General features: G+C 43.6%; 1 protein-coding gene across 6 annotated transcripts in view; it reads left to right on the forward strand.

Annotated features, from left to right (window-relative positions):
- The window catches only part of casz1 (castor zinc finger 1), an 87771-nt gene that overhangs the window by 17109 nt on the left and 53996 nt on the right, over positions 1-16666 (forward strand). For 5 of the 6 annotated variants that reach the window (XM_061782028.1, XM_061782055.1, XM_061782065.1 and 2 more), the window contains exon 1: positions 8907-9066. The exons of the other annotated variant lie outside the window; for it this stretch is intronic. In XM_061782028.1, coding sequence (XP_061638012.1) covers positions 8988-9066 — 79 coding nt within the window. In that variant the 5' untranslated portion in view covers positions 8907-8987. Of the gene's footprint in view, positions 1-8906; positions 9067-16666 lie in introns of those variants that run through there. 6 annotated transcript variants of the gene reach the window in all.

Raw genomic sequence — 16666 nt, forward strand, 5'->3', positions numbered from 1 at the left:
GGTGAGATGCCACTTCCTCTTAAAGCTTCTGTTTGTTGGTGTTTGTGGCCCATGGTCTCAGTGTGGCCCTCAGTACCCCCTGAAGAGACGGTTAATTAAGGTCTAGGCCCAGACAACACTGCTGGGACTTTCAGCCACCGCACTGTTGTCCTGCCTTCCCTGCTCTCCTCCTGGACTCTGCTTGTGGGAAAGCAAAGCGCCACCATCAGGGCCTTTAACAGGATTAGGAAACCCTCTCAGCTGCTCAGAAGACCCCCATCCCTTCTATACACCTCGAGTCCCATCCCTTCCTCCAACCCGGGCTCTGTTTTATCAATTATTGTAATAAAAGGTGGAACAAAGAGCTTTCTTTCCCCTGCTCTGTAATTAGAGTAGGACATCTCCTGAGGACTGGCATTCATTGGTTCCGAAAAACATGATTCTCACTCCCAATCAACCCCCACCCCTACCCCGTTGATTCAACCACTCAGGCAGAACATGGCTCCTCGATAAGTAAGGGTGATAATGTAAACGTAATGTACTCATGACAGGAGAAAGAGGTGACATTGCTTTGTCTGTTTGCAAACAAATGGATGCAACATTTGAGAAAGTGATACATTATTATCTCTAATTTACGCCTTTACGGTATAACACTATGCCTTCGTTGTCACCTTCACGTAGACCCGCACCAGTAGGTACGCTCCACATCACTTTTGTCATTGTCCCTATTCTAACACATGATGTGTCACTGCACAGTGTTAAGAAATGTGAGAAATATTCACCCCAAGTGAGAATATCAGCTATGGCGTCTAAAAAGGTGAGATGCCATCGAATTTTATGAGACTGCCTTTGTCTCTCTCATCTACTTAACTATGTCTGCACGGGAGTGAAAGTAAGAGAAAGAGAGAGAGAGAGAGAGAGAGAGAGAGAGAGCACCCACTTTCACAAGCACTGGAGCTTTCAATAGAAATTAGTTTTACAACATATGCAAATGTTCCCCCTTGCGAACGGGGTCTTTAAGTGACAGGTTGATATGTGATTAAACGACAATTAGAGCGCTGAAAATACGTGTCGGAAGTGGGTCGAGCACTGGGCGGCTCAGATGGAAAGGTATCACGCTATTGTGAAGAACATGTTCCAAGGTGGAACTGTGCAGCAAATTAGAGGTGAGAGTGAGACAAGGTTGTGGTCTGCGAAAGCTGCAACACCTTTTTTTTATTTATTATTAATAAGTAGCAATATGTGATTCAGAATAACTTGTATTAAGCACTGATCCATAGTCCTGAAAAGGTTGATACAGTGAGGCCGCCAAATTTATATTCGACTCCTCTGCAATGAAGTGCACAAGCATGACATATTTTATATTAGACACACAACTCAACAAAACAATGCTTGCAGACACATAAAATCGGGCTCCTGCTTATTCTGGCAACAGATGGCCTCGTCCTTTTAATCCCTCTGATGCTGCGGTGGACTGTGGCTCCTGAACATCTCAGAAGCCAAAGCCTTAATAAAACTTGAGCTACTTTTCCTTGAAGTCAACCCAGTTTGCCAAGACTTTGTCAGCTGTCCGTGCTCGTTAAGATACTAAGGAGCATAGGTTTCTGGTTCTTCCACTTTCCTTTGTGTCACAGATGTTTCCCTCCATTTCCACCAGTAGAGGCAGTGGCAGCAGGCTTTAGTGGTAGCGGTGCAGACTTGCTTCCAGAAGGGGGAAGACTTTTTGCATGGAGCACGGCGGCTGCAGATGGCAGGAGGTGGGCTAATAGGCTTAGATGTCGTCAATGAGCTCACCTTAATGAATGTGATTTATAAGGTAGAATAGGTTGTTGTCACTATTTGAGAGCTATAGAGCATATATGCTGAAACACATTTAAATGACAGTAATGCAACTTATTTGACTAGATCCAATCTTTGTCGCTCACAACATTAGGTACACCACAGTTTAAGCAACCCAATGAATTAAACAAATCTGCCTTCCACAACAACAATGCTCAGTTTTTATTGACACCATCAGAGGTAATAATTTAACAATATGTTCATTATGGGAGTTGAAGTGCAGCAGATCTGTACTACATCATGCTGAGAGTTGTTTCTAATATACAAGTTAAATCAGTTGACCAAAATATAAGAGACACTTCTCTCTATGATGCAGTTAAATTCTGCACCATTGTAAACTATAAATATAATTCTAAACATGTTTAATTATGTCAATCAAATTAAGGTCTGAACTTTTGTTGGATACCGGTGATCGTATATACTCCTTTTCCCTGTCAGTTTCTTTCCAATTGCCATTTAATTTAAGTCCACTGTCAACATTTGTCTTAACCCTCGGTCATGTTGTTCTCCTCTGCTTGCTCCTACAATTTGATGACAGTAAACACACTGTTGCATGTGGAAAGCACCAAATTTGTAAAGCAAAGAATAAACCCAAATTAGGGCAGACTCTCGATAATGTATTACCGGTATCTCCCGGGGGGGGGGGGGGGGGGGGGGGGGGGGGGTAATCATCACTGAGATTTGCTCACGTTTCCTGCAGGTCTGCTGAGATGCATGTACGTAGCTAATGGGATTGGGCTTTTTTCCCTCTATCCCTCTCCCGTGGCGTTATGGAGCTGCCAGCTGAACTTGAACGGATACACACGCTGCTGAGTTGTGCACAGGACTATTTCAAGACTGAAATGCGATTGTTTTAATACTTTAATCCACCTGTCCTTGGCATCCAGGATGTTGCAGAAGTCGCCTAATTATTTCAGTGCCCTCTATCCTTCCTGGTTGAAACCCAATATACAGACACAATCCACAATTGAATAACTCTTCAAATTGTTCATTATAGGGAAAAAACGCATGTGGGGGGGGGGGACGGAAATTTCTCTACCCTTCTCTATGTAAAGTGCATTGTAGTTGTACAGCTTTACTCCAAAAAACCACACACCTTAATTGAAATATTAAAAATGCATATATGCGACCAGGATGTGAAATGCTCAAAATCAAGGTATTAAACCACAAGTTTTCTCAGAATTGTCCCAGGATCCAACCCTGATAGTATGCAAACGTAAATATTTTCTTTTAATTAAAAAGGTCTCATCTCGCTATATCCTCCCCAACTCTGCCGCCAGCTCCCACCGACCCTCCCAATACACACACACACACACACACACACACACACACACACGCACGCACGCAAACAGTGTTGGTACTTTATCTCCACTCTACACACACATAATGGCAAATTTGAGTATAGTGATTATTTTAATTTTGTCCCGTGCCACGGATTCCTCTTGACTGGCTGTTAATCTGTCAAAGCCAGGTTGTCAATTAAGAACTGGGGACACCAGCAGTGACGGCTGTCCAGTTCACTGATAACCCCCTGAGGGACAGTTAACCCTTACACAGCCCTACAAAAAAAAAAAAAAACACCCTCTCTAGTACAGTCTAGCAAAACCCATGGTGGTACTAAAATGAAGGAAGAGGGGTGCGGAATCGGTGGTATTTGCTTCCATGTTTGTTGATGAGAGACAGTCATGATGGCATTGGCTGTGTGTGTGTGTGTGTGTGTGTTTTCCGACATGCAAAACGCACAGTTTTGTGGGGGCTAGCGGCTTGATAGTAATGCATGTTGATGGTTTTAGCGATTCTTCATTTCAGAAACAGGGGCCTCATTAACTGCAGTCTTCATCAGGCCAGCAAGCAGCGGGCACATTAGGGGTCCACAGGAAGTCGGAGTACAGTAGGAGAGTGCATTAGGGAGGCCTGGGGAGACACACTTTCCCTCAGTTCCACTTCCACCTCCAGTGCTTATCTATATCTTAATGTAGCTTTCAGAGGAATTCAGATTGAGGTCAATAATTATACTCTTTAAATTATTCAGTCGAGGCCCTCTGTAATTGTGCTTTTTAGATGCTTGGACATCACCATGTTTTACTGTGCCTGACCGGATGTGGAGAAAGTTTGTGCGTTTCTCCTCTCCGACGCAGGAGTCTTCCTCATTTACGACATGACAACACACCATCACCAAAGGGAAGAATAAACCGCTTTGCTGAGCAAACCTGTCATTGCGTCAGGTTTCTTAAACTCAGCGCCAGGACGAAGTTGTCAGAGACAAGCAGCCCCAAACGTGTGGGAATGTTTTGTTTGGGACATGGGCGTGTTATCTTTGTCAGGTCGAGGAATGGAAAGGCCAAGTTGCAAGGGTAGCGAAAAAAACTCACCCAACCCAACTTTCACCCCAAAGCCTGCCTTCCGCTACACTGACTGCACATGATAACACTGTCCACATAAGAAATAATAATAAGCGCGCTTGTTGAAAGTGGCGCTCATTTCTGCTCTTGTAACTAAGATCTAATATTGATATATACATTATCCGTTTGGGAGAGGCGCTGACGAACAGTGTCGCACACCTGCAGTGCCATATGCCAAGTCTGTACACTTTTGTCACGGCCAGGACAAGTCTGTAATTACTGTCTGGCAATTCTTAGTTGCTGCATTAAAATAGTGTTTATCCTGTCGCGCTCGTCCTGCCATGTTTTGGACCCAGACAGCCGAATCACACCTCCCCAAACATTCTTTCTTCTCTCTCGTCCTCTTTTTGTGTCTCAGGCTCGTTCTCTTTAGTTGAGAATCGTTGCCGTATAAAAGAAGATATGCCTTTTGCTCCCCTCTGACACACCCACGCACAAATAAACATAAAAAGCTCATTTGTTAGCGCGTTCATTTCAAAGGCCCGCACTGGAGAATATTGTTGGGGAGGGGGGTGGTGGAGTAATGCTTTGTCAAATGTTGACATGTGTTGCAAACATGGGGCCTTCAGCAGCAGTGTTTGGTGGGGCTGCTGCGGCACATTGTTGGCACATGAAGAGAGGATGCTTTGAAACAAGATTAGCCTCCAAATGGCCCTGCCTGACCTAACCAGCCCCCTCCTCACTCTGCCCTATCAATACTTCTGTGCATCTGAATGCATGCAAGTGCGCCTGCACCAAAATGCAAGATGATCGGAGCCAATGAAAGATTCTGTGGGCCTGTTGTCTCTGGGCACTGTGTGCTCTTGTTCTGCTGCAAGGCCCTAATGTCTGGCACGTGGTCAGGTTGGGTTTTGCTGGCCAGTAAGAGCGCATCGCTGTCACCGAGGCCTCCTTTTCCTCTTCCTCCTCCTCCTCCTCCTCCTCCCCTTGGCTTTGGGTCAGGGTGACACTGGGCAGGGGGAGGAAAAATCCATCACCCGACACCCTGCCCCTCAAAAATGAATAAAAATTGGAAAACAACATGCAAGGTCCGCTTAATACAAGAACACTTGCAATATGCTGATGTTTTGTTTTGCACACTGTGTTTGCTAAATTGCCTTTGACTGCGTGCATCAGTAATGAAACTTTATGTCCTTGTGGAGAGGGCAGCAAGTCCGTTCCAGTTAGGACCGGGACAATCACTCCTGTCTTGCTAAGACTTTTGTTTTTCCTTTTTAATCTATGTTCTTATGAATAAATGAAACACATGAAGTCATTTTTTCCATATTTGTGTAAACTGCTTTAAAAGCATTTTATCATGTCATAAAAAGCGCAATTGATCTGCTGGGCTTAGCCCATTGGACAGCTGTGTGTTTTGTTAATGGCCACTTTGCTCCAAGCAGCTTATTAAAAAATTTATATAGAAATGCTAAAATTGCATAAATTATTTAGATACAGTAAGCATTTTTTTTGTTTTAGTCTGGCAGGCAGGCGCTGCTATCAGTATGGAAATTCACCACAGTGTGATATCGTATTATATCTGCCCTGACACATATGTGTCCTCCTCACTACACCCCCACATGCACATGCAGAGGCGCTGGGAGGAAAAAAAAAAAAAAAAAAGTATATATTTTTTGATGACTTCGTTTCAGCAACCACGGAATGTCACCCATATCCCGGTTGATTGTACTTTCGAGTTTTATGATGTTTTTCCATTGATTTGTTTCCCCGGCGCAGCTGCCGACCTCTATTGAGGGACGAACATAATCAGCGCTGACGCAAATTAGATGGTTATTCGTTTCGAAAATTGACAGAAAAACAATAAAAAAGATGAAATGCTCCCAAATCAATAGATATAATGAAATTCAAATAATCCAAGAGATGGGGTCTCCATGGCAACTGATAATGTGGAAAAGAAAACAATTTAATAAAGGACAGACACGCTTTGAAAACAGATTGGGGAGGGAGGGGGTCGGCTGTAAAGCGGGTAGAGGAAGGTGGGGGAGATGGAGCGATAGGCGGAAGGAGGGCAGCCGAGGGGGTGTTTGAGGCTCTAGTGCTTGTTTCCCCCGGCGTGTGAAGGATCTGTGTCTGTCCCAAGGACACTGCAATAATTAGAAAGGCTTTCAGGCCAGAAAGTGCAGATTCAGGTTTTAATACACAAAATTATTTCAGGGGCAGTGAATCGGAAAACCATTTGTTGGTGACCTTCCCGAAAGGCCTGCCCCCAGCCCCCCACCACAGGCCCCCTCCAGTGTAGGGCAAGATGGAGGCTATGTGGCAGCACTGGCTGAGTTATAGCATATTTGTGTTTTTATAGAGGCATGGGGAATGGGGTTGGGAGGGTGTATGGGGTAAATGTGTGCCTATGATTGTGTGTGTGTGTGTGTGTGTGTGCGTACATGCACAGGGGAATGGATCGCAGAGAGACCTTCATGTCTCGAGTGTGGAGTTTTTGGGGAAGAGGGAGGGGAGCGCAAAGATCAGAGCGGGGAGAAAGTGCGGCAGCGACAGACAGCGGGTAGTTGAAGATCCGGCTTTATTTACAGATCAGTTGTCAAAAGGAGCCATTTAAGGGGAATACACCCGTTCCCGCACCGTGACAGGCGAGGTGGCTGTTTATAAGGGGGGGGGAAAAAAGCAAAAGACAAGCATGAACCTGAGTGCGAGATAGTCAAACACAGGCATTTTCTGTTGAAGACACAGAGCAGAGGGTGGCGAGGGAGGCGAGTGGGTGTTAAGTGACTTCATTTGTAGTCTATTTAAGGTATGTTTTACTTGTCCTTGTGCTGCTCCTCCATCACCTAATACTGCCTCTGACTTCTACTTCCAGCAACGCAGACATACTGTAATGGCGTGCAGCATTTTCCTGTAAATAGCAGTTATTTTCTGTCATTTGGCTAAAAAAGGAGTTTGTTTTTAGCCCTGCTCCCCAAGCGAGATCTGCAAGTACTACATAGACTTAATTCAACATCCGTGTCTTGCCGTTTTCACATCCTTTTTTTTTTTGCTTAACAGTTTGACACTTTGTCACTGTTTAGAAAGTCGTCTAACAGGGCGTTGAGCCTCATCTGTCAACTTGTGCCCACAATTTTTGTGTCATTAGAGGGCTTTGTTTGATTCAAATAAAGGTGAGCCACCCTTTGTTCAAATGATGCGTCCAGGATATCACATCTTGACTGCAGATACCCTTATCCTGTTCATGGCAGCAATAAATAGAAAAACAAGTCCTCATACAAACTTTGACCTGATAATGACACTTCCGATATTTTAATGGCATCGCAACCTGACGCGATCAGCGCTTTCTGCGATATAAACTATAATTACAAGTTGAGCAATATTTGATAAAAAAAATAAATACAAGCAGGATAAAGTTCTAGCCTGTGTTAATCTCAGTGCTTTCTTATCTCCAAACCAGAATCTGACAAATGTTCTGTGCCATTCTGCTGCTAATGAGACATCGCACCCCTTTGTCGACGCTTAAACAATCATTTTGTTCTTTCCCCTGCATGATGTTTTTAAAGCAAACATGTTAAATTTGGCGTTAACAAGATGCAGCACACAGAAGGCAAACATGGGCTTGTTTAGACTCTTGACAGTCACATTCTAACTTATTCTCCCCTAGGGATTGTGCCCTTATTTGAAGACAAACACAAGAGATGACACTCTTCAGGGGGACAGCTCATATGCTCCAGTATTGATATTATGATGTGAAAAGTGACCCTCAAGTAGGAGAGAAACTAGAAATTCCCCACCGCAGACTAGCTGAGAGCCTTCAAATCTAACATGCAAGTGTCAATGAGTACTGCTTTCTTTCTTTCTTTTTCTTTTTGTTTTTTTGTTTTTACGGTGCAAAAACTCCTGATAGAACTGAAATACTAGAGTCTGCAAACACCTGTGGTGTGTCGGTGTGCTTATGCACATAAGCGCACACACTCATTCACACACACACACACACACACGCACACACACACACAGAGGGAACATAAAGCATGTGTTATCACTGTTAACAGCAACACAAAACAGTTGATAGTCTGTGTTGTGTTTGAGTGGAAATTTGTGTCCACAAGCCCCACCCCACCCACACACACACCACCCCCTCCTCAGCAGCTATATATGTGTGTGTGTATCTGTGTATGTATATATATATATATATATATATATATAGAGAGAGAGAGAGAGAGAGAGAGAGAGAGAGAGAGAGAGAGAGCGAGAGAGAGAGAGACGACAGTGCCACACACTTAAGTGGCCAGGAGCCAAGACAGAGCCAGGACTGGAAAGGGCTGAGGCCCAGCTCCCTGTGCAAATCACCCTCTTTACACCTGTCTCACATGCGCACGCGCGCACACACACACACACACACACACACACGCACGCAAATGCAGAACAGTCGTGCTGCTCAGCGCAGGGTTCTCATTGTAACAGTGACAGGGGGGCGTCAGTTAAGTGGCTCTCTCTTCCTGTGTGTGTGTGTGTGTGTGTGTGTGTATGTGTGTGTGTGTGTGTGTGTGTGTGTGCGCGCGCTTGCGTGCGTGCGTGCGTGCGTGCTGTTCCACATGTGTCTGTGGGGTGGAGAAGGGCGATGAAGGACCCCTACTGGTAAAGTGGGTAAACTTGCACAGCTTTGACATCTGTGCTCAGAGGAGGAGGGGGAGGAGGAGGAGTGGAGACAGAGAGTGAGAGAGGAGGAGTAGGAGGAGGATGAGGAGCACAGAGTGGGAAAGAGGAGAAGAGTGTGGAGGAGAGAGGGAGGGAGAGAGAGAGCGCATTTGAGCAGTTGAGGAGAAAATGCCGTGTTTTGTGGAGAGAATCCTTCCAGGGCAGGAGGGAGAGGTGAGGCAGAGCGCGGAGGGCGGTCTGCTGCCAGGTAAGACTCTCACACACCTACACACCCCCTCCTCCCAACCCTCTTTCCCCCCCCCCCCCCCCCCCCCCCCCTCCCCTCACAGACTAAACACACACACACACAGTGCTACCTCGAGGTGAACCTCCATGCTACTAGTTGCAGCTGTCAATGATGGCGTCAAAGTGTTTTGAGAACAGGTGTCAAAGTTTAAATTGTCATTGGTTTTTGCTCTTTTCATGATGCTGATGATGATACACTTTTCCATCAAGTATTTGACTCTAATTGACGGACGTGACACTTTGTTAAAAGTTTTGCCCTCCTGGAAAGAAGCTGACTTTTTTCTTTACTGTTCACAAGGAGGTGTTCTGGTTTTTAACTTTAGTTCTGTTTAAATGGCAGATTAAATAATTTGTGCAAACTGTTTGTAAACGAAACATTGCACTGTGATATAACTTTTTTTAAAATATGTTCAGAAAAACTCGAGGCTTTAATTAATTGAGATTTAAATCTGAGTAGCCTGGCCAAGAAAGCATCTCAAATTCAAGAAAAAAGACAACAAAACAGATGTTCTTATATAAATAAATTAAAAAAAACAATGCAACTGAAGAGTCAGCATTAAAATGATACAGGTAGGAACAACAAACAACCACAATCTAGTTAAATGTAGGTCATACATACATACCTTTATTTGGCTTTTGTAGGAGTTTTCCTTCAAATAAAATATTTGGAGATGCTGGTTTTCTGCTCAAGTAAAGGATTACTACTCCGTCCACCACTAATTATATATTATTTGATTTTATTGCAAATGCGTTTGATATTTTATGAAGCCCCTATTCAAGCAGTGGCAATGATTAAAGGCTACATCAATACATGGTCTAAGTACACCGTTGCACTGGCTAAAAAGGGAAATGATTCAAAAGCACCTTAAATCCCGCTGCTCTAATGTCAAGTGCAGATGTGTGGTTTTTTGGGTTTTTTTTTTTTTTTACGGATGCGACATTGAAATAATTCGCAGTGTGGAGATTGATTTGGCACTTGAGATGCAGATGTTGTGATGGAGAGGTTTGTCATTTGAGGGATTTTCCACTGTGCACATGTAAACACTGTCTGGGGCTCAAGAGTCTTGTCCTCATCATCGTGAAGGGGAGAGAATCCTCCTTGCCCCTAATTCTATTTTCTTTGCTTAAATAAACACGGCATTTCTGAGCGTAAACACAGATTTACACGCGGCCCTGTGTGTGTCTGCCTCGGCCTCACACTGTGGTCCTCGTAGGTCAAGATGAAGACGAGACTCAAGTCGGGGAACTCTTTGGTTTGCGTTTATTTTTCTTGTTAAATAAATAAGTGAATAAAAAAATAGACAGATAAAGCAGCAGCTTCCTGACTGAGAGGTGAAGTCAGAATTGAATTTGGATTGTGTTACCATGACGATCCTGAAACTCCTCCCGTGTCCCATAGGGCCGCTCTGGTTGCTGTGCGCCAGCGTGTGTGTTTGTTATTTAACTTTGTGTGTGTGTGTGTGTGTGTGTGTGTTTGAGCAGTGGGTGGTGGTAGCTGCATTCACCAGAGAGACATTGTACTAAGCAGACATTTCCCCCACTGTTTTCACTCTGACCTGGTAGGAGATTGATGACTGAATTGTGGAGTACATGTTAACAGTAACTGGTGATTTATGAAGATACTTAGGGTAAGTGAGGCCACACAGGCTTGAGGGGAAGGGAAAAAAAGAAAAAAAAGATATAGCCTTTTAAGTTAATGTAAAAATATAGCCTTTTTAAGTTATAATTGTTATTACTGCTGTCGGGGCTGCGCAAGAGGGTTGATTCGGATTTGAGATGCGCACAAAGTGTAAAGTGCAGCTCTTCCTTTTCTGTTGGCCACGTGCCTCTTCTGGCTTTTGAACTCAACTTCAAAGGGACGTTTACTGCATGGAAAAATAATAATTTTGGGACAATACTGCTAAATTGGTGTCACATATATTATATTATATACATTCTGCAATTGATTCCGTTAGATGGATAACTTCAAATAATAGAGGACAAAACATATTTTTCCTGCTGCAACCACAGTGGAAACATTTCTTGGGTGACCTCTTGCACTGCAACAAGTGCACTGTGTGTTTTGGCTGCCCCACTTAGCCCACTTTCTCAGTAAGCCTCTTTATGCCATTTTTGATTCATTCTCTTTTTCTTGGCTCATGACTTCCCAAGATATTATTCACTTGGGGGGGCTTCGCCTCTCTATTCAAATTTTGGAATTCAATTCACTCAGATGTGATCTATGGCTAGGATAGGCGGAAGAAAAAGGATGGATGGATTGATGGCATTTTTACGCAAGAAAACAAATTTGGGAAATACAGAAGCAGGCTTCCTGTGGAAAGAGGGATAGTCCTCTTTATTTTAAAGCCATCTCTGAGTGACTGAGTGAAATGTTTCCCCTGTTCGCTCCGGGACAACTTTATTTCTTACTGGGGATTTAACACTCACTCAGTCCCCTCATAAATACAGCGTCCCTCAGCCTTTTGCTCGCCATAACTCACACGCTAACTCTCCGGCTAACTAAACTCATATAGCAGAGCTCGCGTGCTTGTCTTTTTACCTCAGCCTCTCCCTCCCTTTTTCTTCCCTTAAGCTGATTTACACAGGAAAAAATCTCCTCTGACTGCTGCCTTATCGGACGGCTCTGGTGATCTCCTTGGCCCACTGGTGTGGTGTGTTTTAGAAAAGAAATGGCCAGCCTAATCGCCTTCAAAGTCATCCTAACGCACAGAGAATGAATATCCCAGCATGAACATCCCTACCTGTTGATGGAAAAACAGTATTTTCTTTTTCAAGTTTTATTTCTTGCAACCTGATCTGTCGACTTTCCATCTCTATTCCAACTGTCCCATAAATATTAGGCACACAACAACAGATACATTTTGATGATTACCTCTTTTCAGCTGACAACAGGTGGGTTATTTAATGTGCTTCGAAAGTCACAAATCAACAGAGCTGTTCAGCTCACTTTTCCGCAATAATCTAACTTGTGTTTCCACTGTGGGGTGCCTAGGCCAGAAGATGATAGTTCCGTCATTTACATAAAATAATGTGACATCAACTGAAAATGTGTGTTACATGTCTGTTTGATAGAAACACAAACACAAACTTCTTTTGCATTCCATTTGAGTCCTTGAAGTACTAATTGGTGCCCTAACAGAAGGGTGACAGGAATAACTGTGGTAGCATTTGTTATGTCAGTACCCTTAACAACTTTTGACAATTGAAAGCAATACTGTACCGAACTGTAGTGCAAATGGGCAGGTTGGGAGGAGACTGTCTTTCCTTCTGGTAAAGTTCTTGTATTGGTTATTAACTGCCTCCTGGCGCCTTCTGTTTTCACTGTTCTGTCCCAAAGGCCTGACTCTGACACCTCCTGAAGCATCTGAAGACCCTCTGAAGTCAAAATTGCCCATTTTGATGTCTCATGGCAGTTTGTTGTATTTGCGTTTGAAAACAGTCCTTGCTTGAAGAAATTAGCCTCAGCACTTGTTGGTGGATGGGGGAGGAGGATCGCGTTCGTCTTTATCTCCCCCCACCCCCATCTCACTACTCTCCCTGCTGACCTTCCTCCCTTTTTGATCTTGCTATCAAATCTTCCCGTCTGTTTTATGAGTGACGTTTACCCGAGAGCAGCGAGGGAAATGGCTGGTGTAAGAAGACGTTTGAGTAAATGCGTCTTAGCAAGCGATCACCTTTGATAACGGCGAAGTTCCGGTGGGAGAGGAAGAAGAAAGACAACGAGTAAAAGCATTGTTGGTAATGAAAAAAGGCCTTGCAGGAAGGAGCAATGCTGTGATCCCAGCCTGGTAAACCTACATTGTCCAGTACAGCAAATAGTGCAGTGGCACATCAAGGCTCACTCTGCTCCTGTCCACCCAGAGGACTGATCTGGATGTGGGATAGCACACCGTGTATTTTATTGCACACCAGCTGGCCCCCACATAATCTCATTATGATACAATGACATTGGGCACACACACGCATGTACGCGCAAGCACACACACACGCTTTGACACTCACAAGTGCTGCCATCAAACACTTATGCCTTTACCTTCAGCTGTGTCAAAAGAAAAAGAAATAATGGGGGAAGTGGATCTTTGCTGGAGGACCGGAGAAACAAGAAATGTTAACTTTAGTAATTGCTACCTCGATAGAGAAGTGGTGAAGAGGACAGAGAGGCAAGCACGCTACAAAGGAGGGCCCAGTGTGCAGATAATGATGGGGTATCATTGTAGCGCTGACTGTGTTCATCTTGGAGCGCTCCTCGTATGTGCGTGTGTATGTGTGTGTCTTTCAGTAGCGTGCAGCCTTTAGATATAGTGCTTAGGTGCATTGCACAATCTCATTTGATCTTGTAACAGCCCAAACCTATAACCTCTTCCAAGACTATACCCATAGTTTAAAGCGGCTTATTCTTACACTGGCATTTCAGTAATAAATGTTTTTTTTTTTCTGTGTGATTGAGTCAAAACAGGTCTGTCTGAACTAATTGTCTTGTCTTTTGTTTGTGAGTTGAATTTGTCTGGACTAGAAGATAATGAATGAGTCTGATTTATACACTAGTATATAAAATGGACTTGCTCCAACTTTAGATTGAGGTAGCCTAGAGTTTTATGAAAGCCTGATGTATGCACTAGGATATCAGCTGGTCAAGCCACAAGTACTGAATACTCGGAGCTGTAAAGTTGCCTAGAAAGGTATGAAAGAGTCTGTTTTAGACACACGGGTATAATGTGGCCAAAGTAGCCTAGAGGAGCATGCAATTTTCATGTCACACATCAAATGTGTATTTGAGCTGAAATGATCTGAGCAAAAGGGCATGAAATAGTATGCTTTATGAACCAGGGTATAAATTGGTGGTATAAAGAAGTACAGAGTATGAGCTGGTGATGTAATGTATAATCAATTCAGGCACCTGAAGTCAAACCTGTTTTTCACCTGAGGGCGAGCCTACTGTATGAAATAACTTCCTGGGTATAGTTTGGCAGCATGTTAATAATGTGGGCTGCCAAAGAGAATCCCCCTACAGTGACAGTCACCGTTTCTTGGAGACGTATTGGGAAAACCACGCAACCTCCCAGGTTCCTTCCTATCAAGACTTGAGTGTGCAGAAGAGAGGAAGAATGAATCAAAGCGCGACTGGATGGAGAGAGTCAAACTTTCAACATGCTGCCCCTTTTCTCTTTTTTTCCCTCCTCATCCCATTTGAAGTTCTAAGACACTCTCATTTAAGCCTCATTGCACAGCAACACAGGAGAAAGTGTAATGAATATGTATCAAAACAGCATATGGCAGCAGTAGCACTGGGACTAGGTGTGTCCAGAAGGTAGAGTGCTGCCAATGCATTATTCTTCATTCAAATTGGAGAAGAGGAGCTGAAAGGTGTTCAGCAACTCCTTAGATGGGCCAGCGGCAGAAGAAGTAGAAGGCTGCAAAAACGAACAGGCACCATGTGAAATGAACAAAACACAAGAGGCTCATGAGTACAGTAGTAAAGCAGTTAAGTTTTCTTGATTTATATATTTTTTTTCCTAACTCAGCGCTCGCTGACACAAACGTGATTAAAAGTGATCTTTCTGACACATTAGGATGCACACGGGAAGTAACCTCCTCTAAAGCGTTCATTATTAGATGCATGACAGATCTGAATATTTATAAAATGTTTTAATAATTAATTGCAGCAATCTGCTACTGTAATTCATCAGATTTGCACTTCAACGGAGTATCCGTTTTCACTTTAAAATAATAATAAGAGGAATATGAATGTTGCAGAAATGTAAAACGGGCAGCTGGATGCCACGCGTTCTCAGGCTTTCCCTATCGCTTGTCACGAGTTTGAGTCAAACTATATTTTAAGCCTTCAGTATTGCACAGTCTGAAAACCTTCAAACGTTGTTGTGCATGACAGTTTAGTGAGTGGCTTCTGTTAAAGAGTGTCACGAAGATAAAGATGCAGGAAACAATGTTGGTTTGGTGTAGAGTGCTTAAGCAGTTTCTGTGGTTTCCATCAAAAGGTAATTTATTTGTTTGAGTCAACTTAACAGTATTTCCTTCAGTCTACTAAGACCCAAAATAGGCATTGTTTTTCCCCCCCGTAAAGTAGCTCAGCTTCTTTCAGTTTTTTTTTCTTACCCCTTTTGAAAAAAATGTTTTATCACACCTTCAAACACAGTCACAGCACATTCCTCATTCGACTGAACGCCCAGAAACAACATTGTTCCTGTTTCAGGTGAAAACTGCCATGTTTGATTCCGCCTCATATTGAAGGTTCCCCTAAAAGTTATCTTTTTATGATGATGTGACTCAGTTTGGAGTGTGCAAATGGTGTGACCTGCATCTTTAAACTACTGCAACCTGAACCCATGATAAGAAACAAATTGTTCAATTAATAACTTTGACAGTATCAATCAAAACTGAACACTTATTTTTGTAAAAGCAAACTATTTGATACATCGATGTAAATAGTGTGGCTGATGGATATGCGCACCTGCAATACATTGTACAGTCATTCTCAACCACACGCGTGTCATAGTCACCTTGATGCAGGCCCACTGAAACCTTCATCCTGCGTGAAAGAAAAAGACAACAAATGAAGAAGCATCTATGAGGGGGCTCACAGCCACGGGGTCTATGAAATCCCACAAGCAGGAAGACTCATTCTCTTCACTTCCTCCTGCCGTCCTACAAAGAAACTATTTTCATCAAGTTGAATCTTGCATCGGCCAAGTTTGTACAATATCATTTTAGAGATGAGAGAGAGAGAAGACAGAGCGAGATGGAACAGGGTGACATGTTAACAGGTACCTGTTAAATCTGAAGTCCGAAAGAAGGAAAGAGTCTGTCAGGCTATGCAGATATTTTAAAGCCGGTCAGGGATCGATGTTGTCAGTGCAGGCATCCTGTCTGGAAATGCACGGGGTTTTTTTGGTCCCCTGAGAGAGGAAAGGCTGCTGCTATATCATGGTGATGATGATGGAGGTCAACAAGATGTGATGCAGTATCATCAAAGTGTGTGGAAAAACAAAATTGAAAGGTAACCTTGGAAATCAATTAGTCAGTCCCCGAGCACATAAAACACACTAAAAAGTTAGCCATGAACCCTCTCCTTTCCTTTTGGAGTTAGTCATCGAGGGTTTTCTTTCTTTCTTTCTTCATGCCGGAGTGCCTTATTTGCTGTCAAAATATCTTAAGACTCTTATTAGAGGAATGCCACAGCTCATTTCCTTGTAATGCCATTCATATGCTGGTGAAAGAGGGCATGTCTAAAGATCTAAACAGCCGGCTTTTTAGGCCCCACATTAGGGCTTGTGTGTCATTGATTGACGTTATTTGGCCTGACAGGGCCTCACATCAAGGTTAACCTCATGGACAACAGTGCCGCCCGCCCCAACACACGTCGACACACACCGACGCACTACACTCATTCGCTCGCTCATACGCCGGCGAACAAAAAAAAAAAAGCCCTCATGTTGAGCGCTATGATGATGATGATGTTGTGTGTGTGTGTGTGTGTGTGTGTGTGTGTGTGTGTGTGTGTGTGCCTGTGTCATCTTCATTGTTGTGAGTGTGATGCCAGGTGG

The sequence above is a fragment of the Phyllopteryx taeniolatus genome, chromosome 1 (genome assembly GCF_024500385.1).
Source record: "Phyllopteryx taeniolatus isolate TA_2022b chromosome 1, UOR_Ptae_1.2, whole genome shotgun sequence".
Taxonomy (NCBI): Eukaryota; Metazoa; Chordata; class Actinopteri; order Syngnathiformes; family Syngnathidae; genus Phyllopteryx; species Phyllopteryx taeniolatus.